Genomic DNA, 26,626 nt, shown 5'->3' with positions numbered 1-26,626 from the left:
TTTTAACCCATTTCTATTAATCTATTTCCATGTGGTTTTACCTTACCAGAGAATGCCTGGTGTGTCCTTACATGGCTACTCTTTTCTGCCTATCTTTCCCAGAATTTTCCTCCTCTCCTACCTCCGCCTATCTTCCTGCCTCTACTGGCTATAGGCCAAACAGTGTTTTATTCATCAACCAGTAAGAGAAACATATATCCAGAAGGACATCCCCCATCCCATGTTCCCACCAGCAGTATGGAGATTATCATTGTACCATGAAGTCACAGTGTAAGGCAAAGAAGCTACTTGCTGAGCTCTTGACACAGTCTCTTTCACTTTACATTCTGATAACATTTGCCTGCACATTCTAAAACACACAGCTGGGCTCCATAGCAAAAGGCCATTGGTGCTAAAACTGAAGATCCCAGAACCCAGATGGTGAAAGTAGAGAACCAAGTCCTCTGGGTTGTCCCCTAACCTCCGTGTGCTCACCATGGTGTGCATCTAAATGCACAAGTGCACACACAATAAACATTAAAAAAGAGCTACACAACTAAGTCCTAAACAAGATAGGCTCAGGAAACAATGTAGAAGAGGGTGGAAACAATGTAAGAGCCAGAGTGGATAAGGGCTGGGAAACGACATTGTCTGGGCAGAGACAGCCATCAAAATCGTAATGTCCTTAGTAGGTCTGCACAGGAACAGGACAGTCAACAGCCAGGTGTTAGCCGGGCATTGGTGGTGCATGCCTTTGATCCCAGCACTCGGGAGGTAGAGGCAGAGGCAGGCGGATCTCTGAGTTCGAGGCCAGCCTGGTCTCCAGAGCGAGTGCCAGGATAGTCTCCAAAGCCACACAGAGAAACCCTGTTTCGAAAAACCAAAATAAATAATTAAAAACAGCCAGGTGTTGATGGAGGAGGGACCTGGGTGTCCCATCCCTCAGTGTGGAACCAGTTTAAGGGGGAATAGTTGTGTACACTGATGATCCCCTGAAGGCTCCTGTGGAAATCATAGTCTTCGTTTAACTATACCTGTTGCAAAGCAAAACCAAAATGAGACCGGTAGGGGTGGAGGTGGGGTGTAAAGGAGTGGGAAGGACATAAGGGTGTGTGTGTGTGTGTGTGTGTGTGTGTGTGTAATAACCAGATTGTATTATATATAACCACACAATTATCCAAGAACTAAAAAAGAATAAACACATACATATTGTTTATGTAAAAATTTATTTGACCAAAATGTAGAAAAAGTGATATTATCACATATACAATTGCAAGAATCTAAAGAACAGAGTAGGTTTATTCAATTGCACAGTTTGCTAAAAATTCATCTTCCTGGTAGTGTGATGCTTAATAAATAGGAGTGAGGGGCAGGGCTTCAGATAAGCTAGAAGCAGGGTGATTTTCAGGTGGAATTGTAAACTTGAGTTTTCCCCACACTGCTAGGGAATGTGGAATGTTTCAGTCTGAGATGGTAACTTAGAAAGCAAAACTACAACAAACCCAAAATAATGTGCAGCCTACAGAATACTCCACATCCAGTTCAATCAGGGGTTTCTTGGTCTTTTATTAGTGTCATTCCCGAAGGAATTCAAGTCTTGGCAAAGTCAAGCTTCCATTTGTTGTTCCCTGAACAATGGAGATGAAGTTAAACCAATTTCTTTTTCTATCACTTTGCTGCTGGAGAGACCTTTCGTTGCCCAACAGTTGTATGTATTGATGACTAGCAGTCCTTTTGCTTATTATTTGAGACAGGATCTCACTCTATAGACCAGGCAGGCTGGCCTGGAAATCAGAGAGACCTGCCTGCCTCTGCCTCCCGAGTGCTGGGACTAAAGGTGTGCGCCACTGTGCCTGGCTTTGCTAGCAGTCTTTGACATGGCTGATCTGGAAAGGATTGGACTCCGCCACTGGCTCTACTGAGTATGTCACTAGACCACAGCAGGCAAGTCCTGGAGTAAGACACTTGCTCCTCAGAGAACAATTTTGGAGTGGAAGGAAAATGTGCATGGAACAGCATCAAGGATCTACTGGAAGACAGATGGGCAATCACTTCAGCCTCCTCACTTGGAATGCTTAAAGGAAGTTTGTTCTGCACAGTGGAGTGTGGAGCCGACTCAGCATGATCAGGCCAATCTAGCTATGGCTTGACTTCCCATACTAGCCCGTTTTAAATTTTAGCTCTGGGTGGAAAATTCCTACTTTTTCTTGTAACAACCCCCAGCCTCCCATAACTTCCCCAACAGTGACCAGATACTATCAGATACCTGAGCCTGTGCTTGAAAGTGTGGGGCTGACTAATTCCCAGGAACCAAATGCCCTCAGCCTTAAGCAACTACACTCAGTGTGAAATTCCCTGCCTATTTTAGGAATAAATGCAATTTAAGAATAAGACTAGCTAAAGAAGCTGGTGCCATTTGAAAAGAAAAGGAAAGAAACTTAAATGGTGCTCAAAGCTTGCCTGATACAAAATATTTGGTCATGAATTCATTATGTGCTTGGCATTTCCAGTAAGGTGGAGACACAGTAACAAGAGGAACTTCTTACAAGAGAGGAAGACACAGCACACTCTCTGGAGTCGAGTTCGTGTCAGAACAGGACTCTTCTGGTTTGGGTTATATACAGTTAAGTTCGTTTAGTGTCTGATCCAGTGTCTGATGTAAGCCCACATTCTCTTCTTTGGCCTGGGCAAGTTTTTCTGTTAAGGATTAAGACAAGAAGGAAAAATGAATTAATAAAAATTTTTGTTAAAGGAAGGAAAAGGGGGTAACCTCAAACTGTCTCAAAGTCACAGCTAAGATAGTATTTCTGTTCAAATCACACAGAATACCATGGAGTAACAGGGATCAAGGATCAAACAAGCTAAAGTATGGATTACTAGGCTGGGCATGGTAGTGCATTATTTGAATCCCAGCTCTCAGGAGGCAGGTAGATCTCTTAGTTTGAGATCAGCCTGATCTACATAGCAAGTTCAGGCCAGCCAGAGCTATGTAGTTAGATCCTGTCTCCAAAACAAAAATGTCTAGAAACAGCCTGGCTTTGTGGTATATACCTGACACTCCAGCACCTAGAAGACTAAGGCTGGAGTATCAGGAGTCTCAGGTCATCCTGGGCTAGGCTTCAAGTGACTTTGTTTCACCTCTACCCCCAAACCAAAGAAAAATCTTGGGTTGGTAGAATTCCTCATCAAGAAAATGTACTTGCTGCCAGGTGTGATAATCAGGTTTGTTTTTGTTTTTGCTTTTTTGAGATTGTTTTTCCATGTGGCTCAGGCTTTCCTGGAACTCACTCTGTAGACCACGCTATCATCCTTGAACTCACAGAAATCCACCTGCCCCGCCTTCCAAGTCCTGGGATTAAAGGTGTGCATCCGTCCCTTCCATAATCAGTTTTGTCCCTAGGACTCACATAGTGGAAGGAAGAGAAGTGACTCCTACAACTTGTTTTCTGACCTCCACACATATACTATGGCACATGAGCAACGCCCCCCCCCAACAAACATATAAAGTACAAATAAAATTTTAACATCCCAAATGTTTCACGAGATGAACTGCACAAAAACGAAATTCTTTGCCTTGATGAAATTCAAGTTTGACCTACTGCCCTGTGTTGTCCTTTGCTAAATCCAGCAATCCTTGAGCCAGGGCACTTGGACTGAAGCCCTAAGATGTACAATTAGAATAAGTCATTTAACCTTTGCAGGTCTCAGTTTGCCCATCTGTGAAATGGAGAGAATAACACCAGTGTGTATGATCTTAGGAGAACTAACTGGGACATGCTTCAGAACTCAAGAGGTACTGTACACATAAAAGATTTTGGTCCCAGATACAGGTACTTATTACATTTGTTACAAAAGTGTCTGGGGATGACTGCTATAATCCCAGGCATACAGTGTTCACTATCTGTGTGCCTCTGGCAATGGAGTCAAATCCCAGGTAAATGACGTAAGACTGAAAACCTAAGTCAGACTACAAGCTATTCCATAACTGAGCTGGCTAAATAAATTTTAAAAAAGAAAACGATGGTTTGTGAGATGGCCAAGGTTCTTGCTGTGAAGCCTGAAGACCTGAGGACCCACATGGTGGGAGAAACTTGATCGCTCTGTGTGCTCCCTTCACCCCCACGTAAATAAATCCCCACAGTCTGTAGAGTTCATTGAGAGCTCTGCATGATCAAACACGAGAGGACACTGGTTTGTGTGACCAATGGCGGATAAGGTACCAGGTCAGGAGTCATTAAAATACTGGAAGGAAGCAAAAGGCCTCAACTGTGATAGGACCACCCTGGAAATTTCCAGAAAGGAAAACACCTTACACTGCAGAAGATGAAAGCCTCTCCATAGTCACAGATGTCTTTGTGTGACAAACTACTGTAACGAGCCCACGTTAACTGCATGCCCCTGGGAGCCAGCTGCTCCGTGTTCTCAGACAACTCTCCCGGTAATCCAGACTGCAGGTTATGTCTGTTTAACAGAAAAGCTCTTGTAGGGCTCCAGTAGAATGATCAAACAGACAGGAAGAGATGGTTATTTCAAAGGGTGGAGGCTATTCATGTCTGGAAAAATCTCAGGGAAATACAGAGCAAACAAAAGCACTCCACCCCCTTGCAAGGTCTGTAATCTATCCCAAGGCGTATGCAAGACAAGGTATATAGGGCAGGGTTTACAAAATGCCCCCCCGCCCCACACACACAGGGTTTCTGTGTAGCCCTTGCTGTCCTGGAACTCGCTCTGTACACCAGGCTGGCCTCAAACTTAGAGATCTGCCTGTTTCTGCCTCCCAAGTACTGGAATTAAAGGCACGTAGAAATGGGGAGACTGGTGGTAGGGAGGGCAATGTAGAGATATGAACCTTTGCAAGGTTGGTCAGAGGTCACACTTGGCTGCTGTTCCTGAGATGTCATCCACTTTTTTTTTTTTTTAAATTGGTGTGTGTGTGTGTGTGTGTGTGTGTGTGTGTGTGTATCTGTGTCTATGAGATGCGTGTAGGTGCCTGCAGAGGCCAGAAGGTGTCAGATCCCCTGGAGCTGGGGTTACATGAACTACTTGGTCTGGATGCTGGGAAATGTATTTGGGTCCTTTGAAAGAGCAAGGGGTCTTAATCATGTCTCCAGCCTTCTTACCTTGCTTTTTTGAGACATGGTCTGTCACTTGCCAAAAACTCACTCAGTAGGCTGGACTAGATGGCCAGCAAGCCCCATGGATCTTATTTCCCTCCTCTCCAGTACTGGTATTACAAGCCCAAGTCACATCCTAGTCTTTTATTTTGGTTATGGGTACTGAATTCACGTCCTTATACTTGAGAAGCAAGCACTTTAGAGACTAAACAAACAAACAGTCCATGTTTCAGTGCTAATAATGAGGTATTGGTGGTGTAAGATTAGGAGAAAAATCGGGCAGTGGTGGTGCACACCTTTAATCCCAGCACTCGGAGGCAGAGGCAGGCGGATCTCTGTGAGTTTGAGATCAGCCTGGTCTACAAGAGCTAGTTCCAGGACAGCCTCTAAAGCTACAGAGAAACCCTGTCTCGAAAAACAAAAAACAAACAAACAACAACAACAGAAAAAGATTAGTAGAAAATAAGACTTCTGGAACTCAGGGGAAAACCCCACTTCATTGCCCCTCTCTGCTCCCCTCAGTGTATGTGAGCACGCCTTGTGCACGTGCAGAGGCTAGAGGCCGGATCACTCAACCTTACACCCGAGACAGGGCTTCATACCAAACCTGGATCTAGGCAGGCAGCCAGGGAGTCCCAGTGACTGAATGCTGGAGTTATAGGATCATGCGGCTATGTCTAATTTTTCATGTGGGAGCTGGGGATTTGAACTTAAATCTTCCTGCTCGTTCAGCAAGCACTCCTACTCACTGAGTCATCTCTCTACCCAGACCTCTTTTTGGGTGAGACAGGTAGGATCTGGCTATGTTGTGCAGACTTCACATTCAGAATCCTCTTGCCTCAGCCTTCAATGCCCAGCACCTTTATTACTTCGTCATTACATTAGGTCAGCTTCCTTGCACTGCTAATGGGTATGGTATCCTCTGTGTAACTTTCTAATGGCAGGGTGTGGAGGTGACCCTCTCCCTAGGACAGGGCATTGGCTGACTTCCCTAGACAGTGGAGACGTAGAGACCCCAGTTATCTTCCTCAGATTTTAACAGAGAGAACAAGACCACTTGGAATCATAGCCTGAACCCCAATCAAGGGCAGCCTCCTTTTATCTGCTGACTCATCAGACACTCTCCACTACAAGCATGGACTGGGCTGCCACTCTGTTTAGTTACTGCTATGTTTGAGGACTCCTGCCAAACTGGCTTTTGGAGTTATTTTCAGAAAAGAGCCACATGGACCTCATTTTTCTTTAGGTAAAGAGAGCCTCTACCTCTCAGTCCAGCCATGGTCAAAGGCACCCGCCCCAGCTCAAAGACGAGATGGCAAGGACAGAAAATGAAGATGGCCTGTTGTCATTCCAGACAAGAGTCTGAGAGTTCATACCAGGAGGTGGGTCCCTGGAGCTCCTGGGCACCAGAGGCAGGAGGTCACCTGGAGATAGATGGCTAGGCCCCAAGGTGGTACCCAGTGCCCTCAGAAAGAGGTTTGTCATTGAGGGCTGGCTCAGATCCTTCATGATAGCTCTACTGACTTGTGCTTCTGGGCACTCTGTCTACAGGATGGGGTCCCGAGGGAGGGAGGGTTGAGATGGAACAGTGTAGACAAATAGCAGGAGAACAATGAGAAAACTGTGTGACCAAGACGGAGTTGAGCCTCACGTCAAGCAAACAACTATGGAGTGATCACTAAGAGGTTTCAGGTTCTGAACTGGAGCAGCCTAGCTGAGCTCTTCAAATAACGTGAGCTGGGCCTGGTGGCACACACCTTTAATCCCAGCACTTGGAAGGCAGAGGCAGGAGCCTGGTAAGATCCTGTCTCAAGATAAATAACCCCCACTACCACCACCACTGGGTCCAGGGTGACTTCTGATGATGTAATGAAGTCATCATGTCACAGGTCACCCTTTGGAATGGAGCATTTTCCCTTATATGGATAGGGATATGAAGAATGAGTTTCACTCCCTTCCTGGATGAGACAGTCTGGAGGATCCCAACCCCCAAGTGCCTGGAATTTCCGTGCTCTATCTCGAAGAATAATAAAGTCACTTCAAGAAATGCTGAGTATTGTTGCCCCAGGGAACCAGGGCCCTGCAGGCTGCCGTTTTTCCTTTTCTTCATACTAAGATAAGCCTTGACTCTGGGAGAAAGGCCAGCAAGAACTGGAGGCATTTAAAAAATGCAAGGCATCTCTGTGAGAATTCTGAAGACCTCACTCTGGAAACAAAGGCTAGCTCTGTCCCTTCACAGACCCCCTCACCCAACTTTTCACTTGTCACTTAGGGAGGTAAAGATTCCTACCTTCCAGGTCATCGATTGTCTTCTCCAGTTTGGAAACTGTCCTCTCTGCAAACTCGGCTCGGGTCTCAGCCTAGGGAAGAAGAGAGAGTCACTACCCTGCCTCATATGAGACCCTCAAAAACTAGGACATGGCTCAGTGTAGCCACACTCACCTCCTTCAGCTTGTCAGACAGAAGCTTAATTTCTTCTTCATATTTATCCTCCTTTTCAGAATACTGTGGGAGAAACCAAAAGGCAGTTCTTTAAAAGTGGGGAAGGAGGCTGGAGAGATGATGGTTCAGAGGTTAAGAGCTCTTGATGCTTTACAGAGGGCCGGTGTTCAGTTCCCAGCATCCACAGGGAGACTCTCACCATTTGTAACTTCAGTGCTGGGGGACCTCACACCTTGAAGTGCAGACATACACGCAGGCAAAACAGTTATGTACATTCAATAAACACTTTCAAAAAGGAAGGAGGAGCTGGGGAGGAGACTCAGGGAGTGAAGCACTGCCCTGCAGAGGACCACAGCATCCACTGTGGCAGCCCCTCGTGGAGATGGACTCCTGGAACAAGCTGGCTAGCTAGAGGAGCCAGATAGATGAGCTTCAGGCAGGAGATCCTGCTTCAGCAAGACTCCCATTAACAAAGGTCTGCATGCTGACACCCTGGCATGTGCCAGGTCACCTGGACTGAAGAACAGAACAAAATGCAACAATTTCCCCTCCATCTGACCTTTTCAGATGCAGCCTCCAGTGACTTCAGGTTGTTAGTGACATTCTTGAGCTCCTCTTCCAGGTCGCCACACTTACTGCACCAAGACAAAAGATCTGTTTTCTCTCACATTGTAGCAGGCAATTCCCTTCCAAGAAGCCCCCACTCCCCAAGGAATGCTGGGAGCTTATCAAACCCTCTCCTGCCAGATACAAGCAGAGGCAGGGCAGGAGGGCACTTGGACGGTTTGTAAAGCAAACTGGGCATCTGCCAGGGATGAGGCAATAGGGACTTGTGAAATCTGTGACTGGTCAGGCTTTCTCAGGAAGGCACGCAAATGAGATGAGGGTGGAAGGAGGGAGTTGGCATTCAGAGTTCACACCGGACACTCCAGAAGCAAGCCTAGAATGCATCTGTGAGACCAGCCTGCTCCCAGCCCCGCAGGGTTCTGTGGAGCTGGATTCCTGGTCCAAGGCCAAGGGGAGAGGTGTTTTGTTTGTTGGGGCCTGTGGGATTCTAGGTGAGCTACCTCAACAGGAATGTGTCAGACACCAATACCAATATCAGCAGCAAAGCCCTGAAACACTTGTGGGGCACCAGCTATCTACAGACAACGTTCTGTGAAGATCACATGGCCTGGCTGGGTGTTCGAAGCTAAGGAAAAGACCAAGTTCCAGGCCAGCCTGGCTCTACAGTGAAATCTTGTATTAAAACTAAACAGCCGACAAGGAACACTGAGGAAGTAGAGGACTGGAAGGAGAGCTGTGAGATGCTGCCTTCTGCGTCAGACAGGGCTACTGCAAACTCACAGTAGCAGTAGTTACCTACACAAGACCCACACAACGTGGGGCCTGTCAATATTCCATCACAGAGGAGGAAGGGGCTCATGAGGCCCACCCTCCCCAAATAGTCATCAGCAGTTAATGGCCTCTAGGGGAGGAGGAGATACATTTCGTAGTGGGGTAGCTATTCAGCAAGTTGCCTTGCTCAGGTAAATAAGCCCTACCCATACTCATGCTAATATATATTCTTGTGTGTGGCAGGTCACTCACAAGCAGAAATGAAAGTTAGGAGGGGATACACTGAGCAAAGGGGGTCACTGGGAGAGGGTTAAAAGAGGTGTTAGAGGTATGATTAAAAAAACAAAGTAAAATATGTGTGTATACATATATAAAACTGTGAAAAACAAAAATCTGAAAGCTCAGTTTGGTAGTGTGTGCCTGCCATCCTGGCAGCCAGGAATCAGAGGCAGGAAGATCAGGCATTCTAGGCTACAAGAGACCCTGTACAAAGCTGGGCGTTGGTGGCGCACGCCTTTAATCCCAGCACTCGGGAGACAGAGACAGGCAGATCTCTGTGAGTTCGAGGCCAACCTGGTCTCCAGAACGAGTGCCAGGATAGGCTCCAAAGCTACACAGAGAAACCCTGTCTTGGAAAATTAAACAAAACAAAAAAAGACCCTGTAACCAAAGCAAAGCACAGTAGCCTTGGCTGGGTGAAGGGAATTTCAGGGCCTCTATGTTGTCCTGGAGTCTCAACCCAATTTCCCAGGTTCTCGTCAGGAAAGGGACCCAGCAAAGCCTTCCCTTGTAGTAAGAACCATCAGCAACCATGTCCTGTCAGCTGATAAGCAAAAATGGGGGGAGGAGCCCTGAACCCTGGATGCCTGAGCCCCTGCGCAGAGGCCCTAGCTGCAGACAATTCCCAGCACAGCCCATTCTTCCCTCCTCCGCCCGGAGCTGGATGAGCAGCTCAACCCCGTTCTACTACTTACAGCTCGGACACCTCCGCACGCTCCTCTGCTCTCTCCAGCTCGCCCTCCAGGATGACCAACTTACGAGCTACCTACAAGACAGAAGGGCCAGCTGAGATCCATCCAAATCTAAGAGCTCTGGAGCCTGCAAATGGATGGAAAACCCCAGGTCCTCAAAGTGGGGCAGGCAAGGAGAAGGCAGAGCTGAGGCACCAAACCATGCAGCGAGGAAGAAGGACAAGAGCCCAGTGTGGTGGTGACACTGTCAATCCTGTTTGGGAGGCCCAGTTCAAAACACAAACTAGGCAAGATGGCCTGTGATCTCAGCATTTGGGAGGCAGAGGCAAATAATTAAATAAATAAATCAGGAACTAAGGGTTACCTCTGGCTATATAAAAGGGAGTTGGAGGTCAGCCTGAGATACCTTAGACCTTTTCTCTAAAAACAAAATTCAGCCATGTATAGTGAGTGGCTCATGCCTATAATCCAGCACTTTGGAGATGGAGGCAGGAGGAACAGGACTTCAGAGGTCATCCTTGCCTTCTTTTCTAAATGGGGAGAACAGCCTAGACTACAGAAGAACCTTCTCTCTCTCTCTCTCTCTCTCTCTCTCTCTCTCTCTCTCTCTCTCTCTCGTTTTTGGAGACAGGGTTTCTCTGTGTAGCTTTGGAGCCTATCCTGAACAGGCTGGCCTTGAACTCACAGAGATACACCTGCCTCTGCCTCCCAAGTGCTGGGATTAAAGGCATGCGCCACCAACGCCCGGCCAGAAGAACCTTCTCAGAAAAAAATAAAATAAAAAATAAAACAACAGACTGGAAAACCACAAACAAGATAGCCAGACACAGTGGTCATACTTATGATCCTAGCACTTGGAAAGCTGAGGCAGTGGACAGAGCCAAGAGTTCATCGCTAGCCTGGGCATCAGGAATTCCAGGCCAGCCCAAGCTAGTATAAGGTCCAAGAAGATACAGGCAGACATGACCCCCAGAGTCTGCAAACTGGTCTCACATCGAACTTAAGGGACAAGAGCAGTGAGCTGACCATTTGGTCTCCAGCAACTCAGACAAGTGGCCGCAGGACTTTTTTTGGCACCCGTCAAGATAGTTTCCCAGCTAAGTGACGGTGTCTGGGAGCACAGATGTTCCCACAGAGGTAATCATCCTGAGTGTGGGCTTCCGCTGGGTTCCTATCAGCAGCACGGTTTCCTCCCGCTTCCTGTGGCCACGCCCACTGGCCCCACTCACCTCCTCATACTTTCGGTCAGCCTCCTCGGCGATGTGCTTGGCCTCTTTGAGCTGCATCTCCTGGATCTCCATCTTCTCCTCGTCTTTCATGGCTCGGTTCTCTATCACCTTCATGCCTCTGCAAAGGGGTGGGTGGGGTGTCAGAGATGGGTCCTCAAATGCCTCCACCCAACACCAGGCAAGGATGAAGACCTACTGTCAACTTCCATGATGAGTTCACTGAGAAGCCAGGTCTTCTGAAGAGCAGCAGGTGTTCCTAACTACAGAGCCATCCTCCAGCCCAGGTCTCTCACTGAACCTCCAGACAGGTCTCTCACTGAACCGGAGCCTGCTGTTCTCTATAGATTGGCTGGCCACGGAAGCCCAGGGATCCTCCAGTCTTTGCCTCTCCAGTGCCAGGATTACAGGCACACACACCCACGTCCATCTTTTACGTGAGGGTTGGGATACTGAGGATCTCAGGCCTGTGCAGCAAGCACATCACTCAAGGAGCAATCTCTCCAGACTCATGTTTATTTTTTTGAGACAGAGATCTCATATAGCCCAGGCTGACTTCAAATTCACTGTGTAGTGAAGGATAGCTCTGAATTCCTGATCCTCCTGCCTCGACCTCCTCAGTGTTGGGGTGATGGGCTTGTATCACTACACCTGGCTTTTGTGGTGTTCAGGATTGAACCCAGCTTTGTGCAAGCATTCTTACCAATGGAGCTTCAATTCTACCCACCCTGAAGATCCCTTTTATCAGGTCTTAGAAGACAGGATTTTGCTACTTAGCCCAGGCTACTACACCCGTCTCAGCCTTCAGGAGAGCTAGAATGACAGGTATGCACCACCACCATGTCTAGTGTCCTCCAGACACTACCAAATACCCCAGCTTTCACAATCACACCATGTGATGGGTCTACACCTTCAGATAAAAGAAACTGAGGCAGAGAAGGTTCAAGGTTATGGAGCCGTGAAGCAGCAGAGCTGGTCTGGCTCCTCAGGTGCCCCGGTTTTGTATTCCTCTCAGTGAGTAGAGCCTGAGTATCAGCAGTCACTATGGAGTATGCAGCCACACCTTTTGGGAATGCTGAGGAGCAGGTGTAGTAGGAAGTGAGGGAGAGCCACATGAGGCTGCACTAAGGGTAAGGAGAGAACTGGAGGAGCCTGGCAGGTGACAGAGTGGCCCACCTCTGTCATCTCAGCACATGGGAGACTGAGACAGGCCTCTAGTTCCAGGCAAGCCTGACTCTATAGCAGGATTTTGTTTCAATAAAACAAAACTTAAAGAAAGAAAAGCAAACAATAAACCCAGAGCTACACCGTGTGTGGTTTTGCACCCCTTTAGTCCCAGCTCTCAAGAGGTGGAAACAAGGGGATTTCTGTGAGTTTCAGGCCAGGCAGGGCTATACAGCGAGATTGTGTGTTAAAGCACAAAAAGAGAAACAAGGAAGCAACCTCCAAACCAACCAACCAACTACCCACCGCCCAAAACACACAGGACAGCCACAGGAGTAAAAGCACATGTCCAGGACGGGCAGGGTGTTTATGCTGGGGGAAAGCGAATTACTGGAAGCTTCCAGCGCCAGGACTGAATGGAAACAAAATAGACAAGCTGCAGTGCAAAGACCCCAGGGAAGGCAGGCACAACCTGGGCAGCCCAAAGTGCTCCAAAGTAAACTAGTTTTGAAAGGTGTACATCACTGTGCCTGGCTTTCAAAACAAAAAAATTTTTTTGGACATGTAGGGGATAGAACTCAATGCTGTGTGAATCCTAAGCAAGAGGCCTTACACTAAGGCCCACCCACAACCTAAACCTTTGAGCAGCCACAGCACAAGTGGAAAATTCCAGATGCAACAGGCCACTGTTAAAAGGAGGGCACACTAGAAATGCACAAAATGCCCCCCAGGGATGGAGGATGTGTATGGCCTTCCTGTTTATAAAGGAAGACATTTCATTATGCATATACAAACATCCCCAATTCTAGAAACACCCAAACTCCTAAGTACTTTCACACAAAGGACACTTACGTACACCCAAGTCAGAAAGGACGATGCCCTACGGCAGCCAGAATAACTCAGTTGCCTCAGCAAAGCTTGCCCTGGCTGAGTCACACGCAGTGGAACACAGGTTATGGGGTCAGGGAGATGGCTGTGGCTCAAGTGCTTCCACACAAGCATGAGACCTGGTGCTGCTCCCAGCACCACATAAACACCACTGCTAGGGAGGCGGGGACAGCATCCCTGGAGCTCACTGACCAGACATATGGCTGACTGGATGAGCCTGTCTCAAAAAACAAGACAGAGAGATAGCCAGAGAGAGCTCAGTGGATATAGCACTTGTCACCACCAGTCTTGACGACAGGGAGAACCCTAGCATGTCCAGGGCAGCCAGGACCCTGCTTCAAAGACAGACAGACAGACAGACACACACACACAAAACAACCAAAGATGGAAGCTAGGCACAAGGCTTGGTGACATACATGCTATTAAAACTATGCCAGATGGTGGTGGCACACACCTTTAATCCCAGCACTCGGGAGGCAGAGGCAGGTGGATCTCTGTTAGTTTGAGGCCAGTTTGGTCTACAGAGTGAGTTCCAGGAAAAATAGGGCTACACAGAGAAACCCTGTCTCAAAAAACCAAAAACCAAACCAAAACAAAAACAAAAAAGACAACAAAAAAACCAAACCCAAAAAACAACAAAATAAAATAACAAACAAACACACACACACACACACACACACACACACACACACACACACACACCAACCAACCCTGTGGAAAATGACAGAACCCCTGATTTATTATTATAACTTTACATTTATTTATTTATGTTTGAATGCATATGCCCCAGCATAAGTGTGGAGGTTGGAAAAACCTGCAGGGGTTGGTTCTCCTTCCACAGTGTGGGTCCCAAACACTAACTGAACTCAGGCTGTCACACTTGGCAGCAAGTGCATTTACCCACTGAGCAATCTCACTAGCTTACTGTTTTTGGTTTTTAATACTTATTTTATTTTTAATTATGTATGCGTGTGTGTGTGTGTGTGTGTGTGTGTGTGCGCGTGCGCGCGCGCGCGCGCGCGCATGCGCATGCGCAGGTGCCCACAGAATTTGGAGGTACCCTGTTCCCTGGAGCTGAAGTTACAGGCAGTTGTGAGCTGCCCAATATGGGCACTGTGTGTTCAAGGTTGTGCTAAAGCCATGGCAAAAGATATGGAGGTCAGAAGACAACTTGCAGAGTTGGTTCTCTCCTTCCACCATGTGAGAGGGATTGAACTCAGGTCATGAGACTTGGCAGCAAGTGCCTCTACCTACTGGACCACCTCCACAGCCCTAGTGAACTCTTCCCAGTGCTGAGTATAGAACACAGGTCTCTCACAAGCGAGGCACAGCTCCTGGTTGCTGGCTAGTGTCTGGTTTATATGTTCACAGCAGCACAATCTGAGATCAGTTCTTTGGGAAGAACCTACACTGGGAAACCTTCGGTATTGGCTTGGCCAGCCACACTGTCCATGGCTGGAGGTTCTGAGCTATGCGTTCTGCCCTCAGCCCAGCCCTCCAAGCTGAGACACACCAGAATCACTCACTCTGGGGGACAGTGGGACAGCGCTCCCTGTGGAAGCTGAAATACAGCACAGACATCACCAGAACAGCACAATCAGTTGTACACACAGCAATGGCTGGTTATGCACTGTTCCCAAAATACAGCTGACATCACCTGGAAGCCTAAAGCTTGCCCCGGCAATGGGAACTGCCATTTAGGCAAATGGCAGAGATCGGCCTCTTCTGCATAACAGTGTGCACTGCTGTGCCTATCCAGTCCACCTTCACTTCCTCTTTTCTCCACATCATGTAGAAGCCACATTTTTTCTAGAGTGGGGACCAGAGGCACTGTGGGGCTCCCACAAAGCACACTGAGGCCCCAGCCCACACCTACACATTGTTGCTTTTCTCTGGCTGCTGAAATATAATCTCCTAGGCCATTATCAAAACAAAACAAAAACAAAAACCGAAGCTGGCACATGGGGGAGCAATTTGTCACCTCAGCACTCAGGCAGCTGAGGCAGGAAGGTTGCTAGGAGTTAAGGCCAGCCTGGGCTGCATACGTAAACCCTGCCTCAAACAAAATAAAACAGAAAAGGGAATTAAAAGCAAACAAATAAATCCCCCAAATCACCACACGGAGTGTGGTGTCTATAGGACTTTCCCTTCACTCCTGAAGTCACCAGTACCATCTCAAATCTTGTTTCCATCCAAAACTTGTGTGTGCATATGTAGGCCAGAGGAGGATGCCAGGCGTCCCGCTCTGTCACTCTGTCACCCTTGAGACAGGGTCTCTCACTGAACCTGGAGGTAGGCTGGTAGCCATAAGCCCCAGCATCCTCTGTGCATACAATAGGCCTTTTGCATCGTTGCTGGGCATTTAAGTGTGTATATACGGAGCCATCAGCCCGGCCTGGAACCTGCTGGGCCCACAGGGTACACCACCACACCTGGCTCCGTCCCCAATCTTCCACAGGTCGGATGCACTGTACCTCTCGCTCTCATCTGCAGCCTTCTCGGCCTCCTCCAGCTTCTGCAGAGCTGTGGCGAGTCGCTCCTGAGCCCGGTCCAGCTCCTCCTCCACCAGCTGGATGCGGCGATTGAGAGCGGCCACATCTCCTTCAGCCTGCAAGTCAGAGTGCACCAGCCAAGTTAAGAAGTGGCAAGCTGCCAAGCAGCGGCCCCCACCACACCTTCCCTGCCACCCTGCCACAGCCCACCCAGGGGTCCAGGCTCAACAGAATTCACTCTCATCTGAATTTAAATTTGCTTTAAAAAAAAAATCATTGTTCTGTGAGACAGGGTTCACAAATTGGCCAGGCTGGCCTCCAACTCAGGGATCCTCCTGCTTCAGTCTCCTACAGGCAAGTCACAGCCCCCAGCCTCTCTGAAGAACATAAAATACCAGTCTCCCTGAAAACTTCGGGGACTTCACTCTGTGAAGTCAACATAGGAGAGACTACCTGTGGAGCTACCATGTGCTGACTAAGACTGTAACTGCCACAGCAGAAAGAAAAGCAAGCCTGGTCTCCAAAAAAAGGAAGAAAGGAAAGTTAGGCTTTGGAAAGTTAGGAAAGTGGTACATGCCTAACATCTCAGCACTCTGAAGTCTGAGGCAGGAGGATGGCCAGACGGAGGCCAGTTTCAGCTACAGAACCCATAATGGACTCAGTATAAGGGTAAGTCCCAGAAGGTTCTCAGGCTCAAGGTAGGATTCTCAAAAAGGCTGACAGTCACTGGGTGCACAGGGACCCAGCTGAGTGCAGTCCAGTCCCACTGAGAGGCCGGCCACAAAGCTTGGATAGCAGGAGGAAGGAAAGGACGCTGCACTCAAGGCATGGCTGGGGCAGACTGCACAGTGCTTCTTGTGTTTTGTTGTTTGTGGTTGCCCTTCTCATAGTGGGAGAGGGCCCTGAGGGCCCTGTGCACACTCAGCAAGCAGGCTTCCCTGTAGCTGCACTCTAGCGCTGTTAGCAGGCTTTCAGGGGGCCCTTTCACAGCATGCGGAAAAGCCGGAGCTCTGGAGTCAGCTGGGTAGAGGCGCCCCTCATAGACTTTATCTCATATGCCCATATCTCTCACAGACTGAACATTTCACAGGACTAAGGACTACGACCAAAGGCTGCGGCATGGCTTATCCCTCACAAGGGAAAGATGGTGGGGGCAGCGTGGGGACCCTTACTGGTATGCTTTGTCATTTTTCTGAATTACATTCATCGTGTGTGTGTGTGTGTGTGTGTGTGTGTGTGTGTGTGTGAGTCAGAGGACAACTTTCGGGGTTGGCTCTCCCCTTCCGCCATGTCGTGGGATTCAAACTCAAGGCAGTGTAGCTGTTGGCAAAAGCCTTTAACAACTGAGCCATCTTCCTGGCCCTGATATTGTTTTTATCTTCAAGTCTCACCCATCTTATGGATGGGGACACAAGGCTCTATCAGTGCAGTGGTTTTGTTCAATGACTTGGGGCTGATAAGTCCCTTCTTTCTCTGTCCCTCAGAGGCTTAGAGACTAGGCCAGTCACCTAGAGGTGGCCACCCTCAAGAAGAAGCATGGAAAGTTGAGACTTGAGACTCAATTAACAGGGCATGGTGACACATGCCTGTGGTCCCAGCTCCAGGTGATTGAAACTAAAGGATAAAGTGTTTCTGGTTAGCTGGGAGTACTATATAGCAAGACCCTCTGTCAAAATACCAGAAATAGGGGGAGCTGTGGAGCTGTCTCAGTAGGTAAAGTTCTTGCTGCACAGCAAGACCTGAGCTTGAATTCCATCACACATGGGCGCAAGGAGTTCAGCTGAAGGAGACACAGAGGAAGACACACTATCTATTATTGGCTTCCTTTCAGGGATAACCACTGCATGAGGACAGCTATAAAAACCAGTGAGAGTCTGAGTCCTCTCTGTCCCAGACTAACAGCAGGGAAAGTAACAGAACAAGGCCAGGGTGACCTGTGACCTCATCTCCCAACACCAATGTGTGCCTGAGGTTTCTTCTCCCACTATGCGGGTCCTGGGGATTGAACTCAGGTCATCAGCCTTGGTGGCAAGAACCTCTACCCAGCTGAACCATCTCAGTAACCTATAGGGGCCTCGTTTTAATGTCTTAAACCTCAATACCTATCACACTCCAACAACTAGGGCATGATTGGTTCCCACCCACTTCAGTTTCTAGGACTACTATATAATCTGTTCATTTTTGTCATTTTCCAAAAAGAACCTTGTACCCATCTGCAGTCAATCGTTTTTTGAATCATGGTCTCATGTAGTACAGGCTGGCCCTGAACTTGTGATTTCCCTGCCTGACCCTCTCAAGTGCTGGGACCACCTCATCCTGTTCACCGAGCCCTGGAGATGGGACCCGGGACTTGTGCACGGTAAGCAAGCACTGTACCACTCAGGGGCAGTCCAGCCTCTGGAGTACAAGGGGACTGCAGAGGTGCAAGGCCACACCCAGGGTAGTAGTCAACTTCCACAATCACACTGAGTTTCTTGATTCATGAGTCGGTACAAAGGAAAGAGAAAGAATTTAGATTGATGAGGCACATTCTGAACCTTAGCACATTTTCAACTGCTTAAAATCGAAAGAACTTTAGTTCATAAATATGCAGCGCGGGATACAGAGACACACACTGCCCCCCCCTCCCCGCTAGCCATCCTGACACACACACACACACACACACACACACACACACACACACACACACACACACACAACACACACACACACACACACACACACACACACACACACACACACACACACACACACACACACACACACACACACACACACACACACACACACACACAGAGCGCCCCCCCACCCCAGGCTAGTCATCCTGAGTTCCGCCCCTTCCTGCAATCAAAGCCTTCCACGGGCTACAAAGGGTTTCCCTTATAAGGTAAAAGAGGCTCGCTAGATACTTGTGGCCAAGGAACAGGAAGACGTCGGTTAATCACACAAAAATCTAAATGAAACCAGCTGTTGGGACACAGGCCCAGAAGTCTGCCACATGCCCCCCCCCCATTTCTGGTCTACGTGCTTCTGCCTGGAACCAACTTAAGATGTCTTTCCACAAGGAAGAGAAGTACACTTTGTCACACGAACTTTTCCAAGGAGCCCCAAGTTTCCCCAAAAGCATGCCCCCACGCCCCACCCCCGGGCCGCCCGATTCCTGGCTTGGCTGCAGACTGGGGCCATGTTGGAGCTGTCTAGGGTGGGCCTGGAGTGTGGACGGCCAGGAGCGCTACCGTGTGCAGCTCCACCCGGCGCTGGGGAGCTGCAGCCGGAGCGGCCCTTGAGGCACTCCGGGTTTTTGCTTGGGCCAGGCTGTCGCCAGACCGCCCCGGGAAGGGTCCAGGCGGTGGCTGCGCTGCCAACTCCACCTGGCCTGGCAGTTTTTAGGGTCCCCGTCCTGAATCTCTACACTCTGGCTTTCAGGGCCCCTGGACGTCCCCCCAAGACCTCTCCCTTGTCCGAGAGGCTCCTCAGCCAGCAGACGCGGCTCTAGTGCCCAGGCTGGGGGCCCTCGAAGCCCCGGAACCGTCTGGAATGCAACTCCCCGGTCTTGTCTGCCCGCCCACCCACCTCTCGCGGACTTTAGGGAGAGAAGCCCGAATCGGGTGCCTTGTGTGGGTCAGCGCTGGGCGAGAGCCCAGATCTGCATCCCGCCCCGGGCTTGACCCAAAGCCGAAGAGGAGGTGCGGAGGCCGCTTCCCCTTTCGGGTCTCGGCCTCCCTGAGGAGCCGCCTTCAGTGTGCGCCCCGGCCTTGGCGGGACAAGGTGCCGGGGTGCTGCGGGCCTGCGCCCACATACTCCTGCCCCACCCGCCCTCGCGGACACGTCGCGGCCGCACCCCAGGGACGGGACGCGCCGGCCGGCCCGGAAAGTTCGGGCGCGAAGCAGCGCGCGCAGCCCCGCCCCGCCCCCGCCGCCGCCGCCGCCGCCGGCGCGCTCGGGCCGCAGACAATAGGAGCGCCGCGTCCGCCCGAGTCCGCGCCCATCCCCCGTTTCCCGCCCTCCCGGGGCGCGGAGGACCCAGGCGGAGGACGGAGGACGGAGGGCGGGAGCTGGAAGCGCGCGGGGGCCGGAGGAAGGAGGCGCGCGAGCGCGGCGCGGGCCGGGAGCGCGCGGGGGCGCGGCGGCGCCGGCCGAAAGCGAGGTCGCGCGGGCTCGGGAGGGCGCGGGCCCCCTGGTCGCTCACTTTCTCGCGCCGCTCGCGCTCGCCATCCAGCTCGCGCTGCAGACCCTGCGCGCGGTCCTCCGCGTCGTCCGCCTGCTGCTGCAGGGCCTGGATCTTGCGCTTCACCGCCTCCAGCGAGTTGAGGCCGGCCATGGCGCGCTCGCTCCGCTGGGCTCCGGCGACAGCTGGGCGGCCGCGCCCGGGCCCGCGAGCCTTGGCCACGCCGGGGCCGCCCCCGCCTCTCCCCGCCCCCGGCCGCTGCCGTCGGGCCGATGAGGTCACCCCGGCCGGCCCTCGACGTCAGCACCGGGCGGGGGAGGGCTGACGTCGGCACCGCTGGTCGCCGCTGCCCTGCGGGCTCCTCGTCCTCCCGCGCGGCCCGCCCCGCCCCGCCTTGCCCGCCCGCCCGCCGAGCGAGCGAGCGGGCGAGCGCCCGCAGTTGCGCTTACATCCAAGGCTTTCTTCTCCGCCAGCTCTAGCTTCTCCTGTGCTTCCTTCAGGTCCTCGGAGTGCCTGTCCAGCTCGTCCTCTGTGCCCTTCAGTTTCTTCTGGAGGTGCGTCAGCTCCTCTTCCACCTGGGTACACAGAGGACACCGAGTCAGCCTGAGGGTCTGCTCCCAGCTCTCTGGGCCTCAGTTTCCTTATCTGTAGAGTATGGACGTGGTGGTGCAAGCCTGTCACCCAGCGTTTGGGAGACTGAGGCAGAGGGATTGGGAGTTGGAGGCCCTGCCAAGAAACATCATGTCTTTATGAGCTGGTGAGATGGCTCAGCGGGTAAAGGCCCTTGCCTCCAAGCCTGACACCATCCACACACAGAACCCACTCCCACAAGCTGGCCTCTGCCCTCACAATGCGCCCCCCACAGTAATGTAGAAAGTGAAAAGTACATATAGACAGGTCTCTTACAGAGAACCCAGGTTTGATTCCCAGCTCCAGTTCCAGGGCATCCAACACCGGCCTCTGGCCTTCAAGACACTGATGGACAGGCATGCACGCAGGCCAAACAGCCACACATTGCAGTAAGTGTGCACTACTGAATTCCTAGACTTACCAGCGTCCCCACTCTCTTGAGGAAGTCAGAGCCTCACTTTGCTTATAAACACTACAAAGTCCATTTTGCATTCCCATTTTCAGAATGCTGCTTTCGGGTTATCTCTGTTTAAGCAAAGTGGAGCCTTTGAGTCTCCTCGCCGAGTTTCATAGTCAGCGATGAAATTTCTGATCATTTGCAGGCCCGTCTCCCTATTGCTTTTGAGAGCCCTGACCTGTTCCTGCCTGGCCTGGTGGGCTCTGCTGGAACAGACTTACCCCTCAGAGACCAGTTCCCTTACAAGCTCACTTCTCCCTCTCCAGTTTTTGCACATTTGTCGTGGATCTGTTTTAACTAACACATCCCTTAACCTCTGCAGACCATAGTCCCGTTTGCCCTGAGGGTCTGTCCCCCACTTCCTGTTTGAGGTGTCCCATCCATCTCTCTCACAGTCACCCAGTTTTTCAGTCAGGAAGCCACCCAGCCTCAGTTACACCTGCTAGCTGCCAGGCCCCCTCCTGTATTTCCTCCAGTGGATCTATTAGTGCAGCCTGCTGCTTCACCCTAACGCTCTGTGAGGCTCCAAGCAGGCTGCCCTCACTGACTCCATCAGCAGGGAGCACACAGGGTGGCTGCCTTTCCCTAGGTTATCTAGGACTGGAACCCAGTTCTCAGGAAAAACTTGTTGGGGACTGAATGCTCACACCAAGATGGATCACTGTGGTCAGTAAGTGTTAACTAAGACGATAACCAGTTGAATGTGTGTGTGTGTTTGTGTGTGTGTGTGTGTGTGTGTGTGTGTGTGAGAGAGAGAGAGAGAGAGAGAGAGAGAGAGAGAGAGAACATTAAATGCTATCTACTCTTTTTTTTCCTTTTTTTGGGGGGGGGATGTTCAAGACAGGATTTCACTGTGTAGCCCTGGCTGTACTGGAACTCACTCTGTAGACCGGGCTGGCCTTGAACCGGCAAGGGTTCACTTGCCTCTGAGTGCTGGGATTAAAGGCACGTGCCACCATGCCTGGCCACTGTCCACTCTTTTTCATTTTAATTTTTGGAGACAGGGTCTCACTGTATGGGTCAGGCTGTCCATGAGCTCTCAGAGATCTGCTGCCTCTGCCTCCCGATACTGGGGTTTAACACTTTGTTCTCTTCTCTCCCAAAGGGAGTGTGTTGTAATAGGGGCCACCCCGCAGCGGGGAGGGGTTAAAGCGCAGCCGCCAGGGGGGAGATCCAGGCCTGACATAGGGGCTCAGCTGACATCCCAGGTGAGGCACAGTAGAGAGCAGGCCCAGCTGGCTTTTGTGACAACCCAAGGCCACTCCTATATAGACCCAGTCTGCCACTATGATGGATGTGACTAGGCTATCCCATTTTACCTAGCACTTCAGGCTAAAGCCAGCACCCTGACCCCCAGGCAGAGAGCCCCAGATATGTGACTCCTGACCCCTTTTCTGGCCTTGGTTTCCCTATCTGCAGAATGGAAACCTTGGTCTGGTGACCTCTGAACACTCTGGAGCAGGAAACTGACTTTGACTAAGAGTGACTCATTTTCCTTAAAGACACCTCCCAGAGCAGGACTGGCCCTCACCTCCTGTCTTCCTTCTGGATCTGTAGAACTGTATTTATTGAGCGTCTACTATATACTAAGCATGGGTACTCTCAGTGTGAAACAGATATGATCCCACTGGACTCAGAGGCTGTAAAGAGAGTTTTGGGGGGTTTTGTATGCTTTTTAAAAAAGAGGTGTGTGTGTGTGTGTGTGTGTGTGTGTGTGTGTGTGTGTGTGTGTGTACAATGAGTGTAGGTGCTTGCAGAGGTGTTAGATCCCCTGGAGCTGGAGTTACAGGCACTTGTGAGTTGCTTGACTCAGGTACTGTTAGCCACAGACCCGTCACTCCAGGCCCTGTTTGTTTTGTGAGGCTGGGTCTCATGTAGCCCAGGGTACCCTCCATCTCTCTACGCAGCCAGGGATGAGATTGAATTCCAGACCCTTCTGTCTCTACCTCCATAGTGCTGGGGTGACAGGCATGTGTCCCTTCACCTGGCTGGGCACCTGACTGAGTTCCTGATGTTTTGGGAGACAACACTTGAACAAGAACAGACATACAGGCTCACTGAAGCCCTGTGTCAGAGTGACAAACTGAGTCCAGGGAAAGGGAGTGGACTCCAGGGTCACATGGGTGCAACTTGGATGCCAGTGCTGGTTTGACTGCCAGACTCTGCTATCCACACTTTTGCTGTCAGCCCACCCATCCCTAGTGTCCCCCAGCCTCTTCCTGCTGGCATCCTGAGGCTAGGAATGTCACTGAGGACCAGGTTTGCAGTTGAAGTCAATATGAGCTCCAGCATCAGAGCAGAAAGTTAAGTTACTTCTGCCTGAACACAGCAGAACACAGCAGGAAGTGATCTTTGATATGTGTACAGTGTGTGTGTGTGTGTGTGTGTGTGTGTTCACCTATGTGGAAGACAGAGGTTAACATCAAGGCATCTGCTTCTGTTGCTCTCCACTCTATGTTTTTTTGAGGTAGGGTCTCTCAGTGGAACTGGAGTCCACTAATTTGGTTAGCCTGGCAGGGCAAGGAGCCTCCAGATCCCCAGTGCTGGGGTTACGGGCATGCCCTGCTGTGCTGGGCTTTTACATGGGATCCCCAGCCCCCAGTGGTAGGAGGAGGGTATGAAAAATAAACAGACAGGGGACTGTTTCCTTGTGTCCAAATTTCCTGCACAAAGTGTGTGGGCATGCAGCCTTCCCTGGCCAGCCACTGTGCTTTGGACCTCAGTTTCACTTCCAGGAAAGTGGTCATAGGATACACAGTTTAGTGAGGTGGAGGCAGGATGTGGGGTCAGAGGGCAGCAGGAACGGATGCTGCTGCCCTGAACTGTGAGTGGGCAGGAAACAGCAGGGCCAGTTTCCATCCTCCTTCCACTCTGGATAGGCACAGCCAGGAACTGGACCTGCCTGGAGGCCTCTGGAGGAACCGGGGCAGGGGTGATTCAGATGGATCCTGATTGGCTGGCTCCCTCTGTCCTGGAACAGTGCTGGACCCTCCAGGGAAGGGGAGGTAGATGTTGGCATCTGTCCCCACCCTGTAGCCTCTATCACCAGGCAGAAGTAACTTAACTTTCTGCCCCAGCATCCTAAGATTTCACTAAGGGCTCAGAGACGGTGGCCTTCGGCCAGGTGCAGTGGTGGACACCTGTCATTCCAGCACTTGGGAGGTTCAGACAGTTGGATCGCTGTGGGGTGCCAGCCAGCCTGGCAACATAGTTGGATCATGTGTCAAAAAACCATACCAGGGAGATGACACAGTGGATAAAGGTGCTCAAGCCAAGCTTGGTAACCCGAGTTCAGTTCCAGTACCCAGAAGGTGGAAGAAAAGAGCCAGCTCCTAAAAGTTGTCATCAGAGTTTCACGTGTGTGCCCCTCCCCCCAACACAAAACAGACAAAGAAAAGGAGACCTGGATTTGAATCCAAGTTACTCCTAGCAGGTTGCTTGAGAAAAAGACTTGGAAAATATAGAAGAAAAAACAAAGTGCAGGGCAGGGGAGATGACTCAGTGGGTAAGACAGCTTATAACACAAACTTAACGATCTGAGTTCAAATCCCCAACACCCATATAACCCCCCCCATGTGGATACACATGTGTTGTAACCCCAGCACTGTGTGTGTGTGTGTGTGTGTGTGTGTGTGTGTGTGTGTGTGTGTGAGGAGGGTTACTGGCTGCCAGGCTAGCTCCAGGGCCAGTGAGAGACCCTGCCTTAGGGGATAAAGCAGAGGATGCTAGAGCGGACGCTAAGCATGTTTCTCTGTCATCTGGGACACAGATGTGTATACACCACACACACACACACACACACACACACACACACACACACACACACACGAAAAGAAAAACCCAGCGAGAAGCAGGACAGACTGCCACTATTTTGGTTACTGAGCTGGCTGGAAACTGTGAAAGTCTTCTCTTTGAGCACAAGGTTCCCTTGGGAGAGTCTCTAGATCAGCCAGTCACAAGTTAGTGAGAAGAGGAGCCACAGACTTACTTTTCTGTATACCAAGCCAAGCCCTCATGACAAGGACTTGAGGGTTGGGCGAAACACAACGTTCACACACCACACAGACATGGGCAGACAGTCTAGCCTAGGACAGGGAGGGGTGGAGCTAGCCTACACAAATGTGCCACACAGGTTCTCCAGGCAGTCCTGGGACAGTGGGGGATGGGGAGGCCCAAAGGGGAAGTCAGGCGGGGCAGGATATAACCCCACACTTATTGAGTGCTTACTTTCAGCTAGGCACTGGGCCAAGGGTTTCACCTGTACAGTCACCCATGAGCCTCCATGTCAGCTGGGAGGTGGCTTTGTGACTTCTCCACCTTACAGGGAGGCTACAAAGACACAGAGAACTGGTGGTGCTTGTCCCTAGGCACACAGTTACAGTGTCTAAACTAACTCCTGGCCCGGGCAGGGCTTTGAGTTTGTGTCACCATCTCTGGGACCCTTGGGTTTCTCTGAGGCTGTAGATGCTTCTGTGGTCTTCTCAGGTGACCCTGTGGTGGGGTTCACCCCTGAGGGCAAAGTGGAGTACTGCACGAGTGGGGACAGGGTTGCCTGTCTCCCTCCCACTGTGGCTCTGGATACAACATTGAAACAAGTGAATTTGCTTTGCCGGGGTCACTGCAGTGGCTGCCCAGGAGTGCTGAGCCTGGGCAAGTGTCCGCTGTCCTCCCGGGCTCCCCAAGGAATCCCCCACCCCAAGGCCTCCTGGGCATCTGCTCCCCATACTTCCTGGCAGATCCAAGGCTGTCAGGGCAGAAGTGGTCTCTGGCTCTGTCACAGGGAGCCCGGTTTCCAGAGTACTCAATGCTACGCTCCCTGGAACCCAGACTCCTCCTGGCCACTCTGTAGTGGGTCACAGGTCACCTCTCTCCAGACACAGTCATTCTCTTTAGGACGCTGTCACAACTGGGTACACATGTGACACACTTAACCTAGACACACAGGGCAATGTCCTGATAACACCTCACGGACACAAGTCCAGACACTACAGCCACAATAAGACAGACAGATGGACAGTCTTATCTTCCTCACACCTCGGCCCTGTAGTGAGGAAACACGACATTCACATACCACACAGATATGAGCACACTAAAGGGAGAGGAGCCTACACACACACACACACACACACACACACACACACACACACACACACACACAGCCTCCCTGACTCACATCCTGACCTCCAGGCCGCTTTCTCAGACTCCCTCAGAATGCTACAGTGAGTGTCACCTTGCTCACACCAGGGGCTCTGGAGACCACAGCCTAACAAGTGCTGCTGCTAGGTGAGTGCTTCACCAGGCCCCTGTCCATAGCCTCCTAGGAAGACTAGGACTCCCCTCTGCTTTTCTTTGTTAGAAAACTACACATCCTAGCGTCATGAGCAAGTTCGGGGTCAGAGGGCAGCTGGCTGCAGGTGCCTCTTTTCTCCCACCATGCAGGTCGTCTGTCTTGGAGGCAGGCCCCTTTACCACTGAACTCTCTCTTCAGCTGACACTCTTGCCTTTTCTATTACAGGGCATTAGCCCCCACCCTCCCGGCAGTGCCCAGGCTCCAGAGTTCCTGGGATGCTCACCCTCAGGCCCAGCCTGAGACGGTGGAAGTAGCCCAGCATGGCTCAGGGCTCTTACTTGCTTGCACTTGTCCTCAGCTGCTTTTTTGTCCACCTCGGCCTGCTCTGCACGGTCGATGGCATTCTCCTTGTCCAGCTTCAGCATCTGCATCTTCTTCTTGATGGCCTCCATGGCTTCTGTGGGGTG

At 50.9% G+C, this 26,626-nt stretch overlaps 1 protein-coding gene across 4 annotated transcripts; it reads right to left on the bottom strand.

Moving 5' to 3' along the window:
• Positions 1-1,186: 1,186 nt before the first annotated feature.
• Tpm4 (tropomyosin 4) lies at positions 1,187-26,626 on the bottom strand. 4 transcript variants are annotated; one of them, XM_027394907.1, is made up of 9 exons: positions 26,498-26,626; positions 20,232-20,357; positions 15,597-15,730; positions 11,074-11,191; positions 9,848-9,918; positions 8,095-8,170; positions 7,536-7,598; positions 7,384-7,453; positions 1,187-2,676 (listed from the first exon to the last, which is right to left on the bottom strand). In XM_027394907.1, the coding sequence occupies exons 1-9, from the start codon at positions 26,609-26,611 to the stop codon at positions 2,594-2,596; spliced, it is 855 nt and encodes a 284-aa protein (XP_027250708.1). In that variant the 5' UTR covers positions 26,612-26,626; the 3' UTR covers positions 1,187-2,593. The 4 variants fall into 4 exon arrangements, with proteins under 4 accessions (XP_027250708.1, XP_027250709.1, XP_027250710.1 ...); XM_027394908.1 differs by lacking the exon at positions 26,498-26,626 and adding an exon at positions 21,751-21,843; XM_027394909.2 differs by lacking the exon at positions 26,498-26,626 and adding an exon at positions 20,689-20,802.

This window comes from Cricetulus griseus (genome assembly GCF_003668045.3).
Source record: "Cricetulus griseus strain 17A/GY chromosome 1 unlocalized genomic scaffold, alternate assembly CriGri-PICRH-1.0 chr1_0, whole genome shotgun sequence".
NCBI lineage: Eukaryota > Metazoa > Chordata > Mammalia > Rodentia > Cricetidae > Cricetulus > Cricetulus griseus.
This window is presented reverse-complemented; position numbering and strand designations above follow the sequence as displayed.

Excerpts from the sequence above, each read along its gene's own strand:
- Tpm4 (XM_027394907.1), bottom strand. The coding sequence starts at position 26,611 with ATGGAGGCCATCAAGAAGAAGATGCAGATGCTGAAGCTGGACAAGGAG. Across the intron at positions 9,919-11,073 it reads CTGACCGAAAGTATGAGGAG|GTAGCTCGTAAGTTGGTCAT; the intron begins GTGAGTGGGGCC and ends TCTGTCTTGTAG. Across the intron at positions 7,454-7,535 it reads TGTCTGACAAGCTGAAGGAG|GCTGAGACCCGAGCCGAGTT; the intron begins GTGAGTGTGGCT and ends CTTCTTCCCTAG.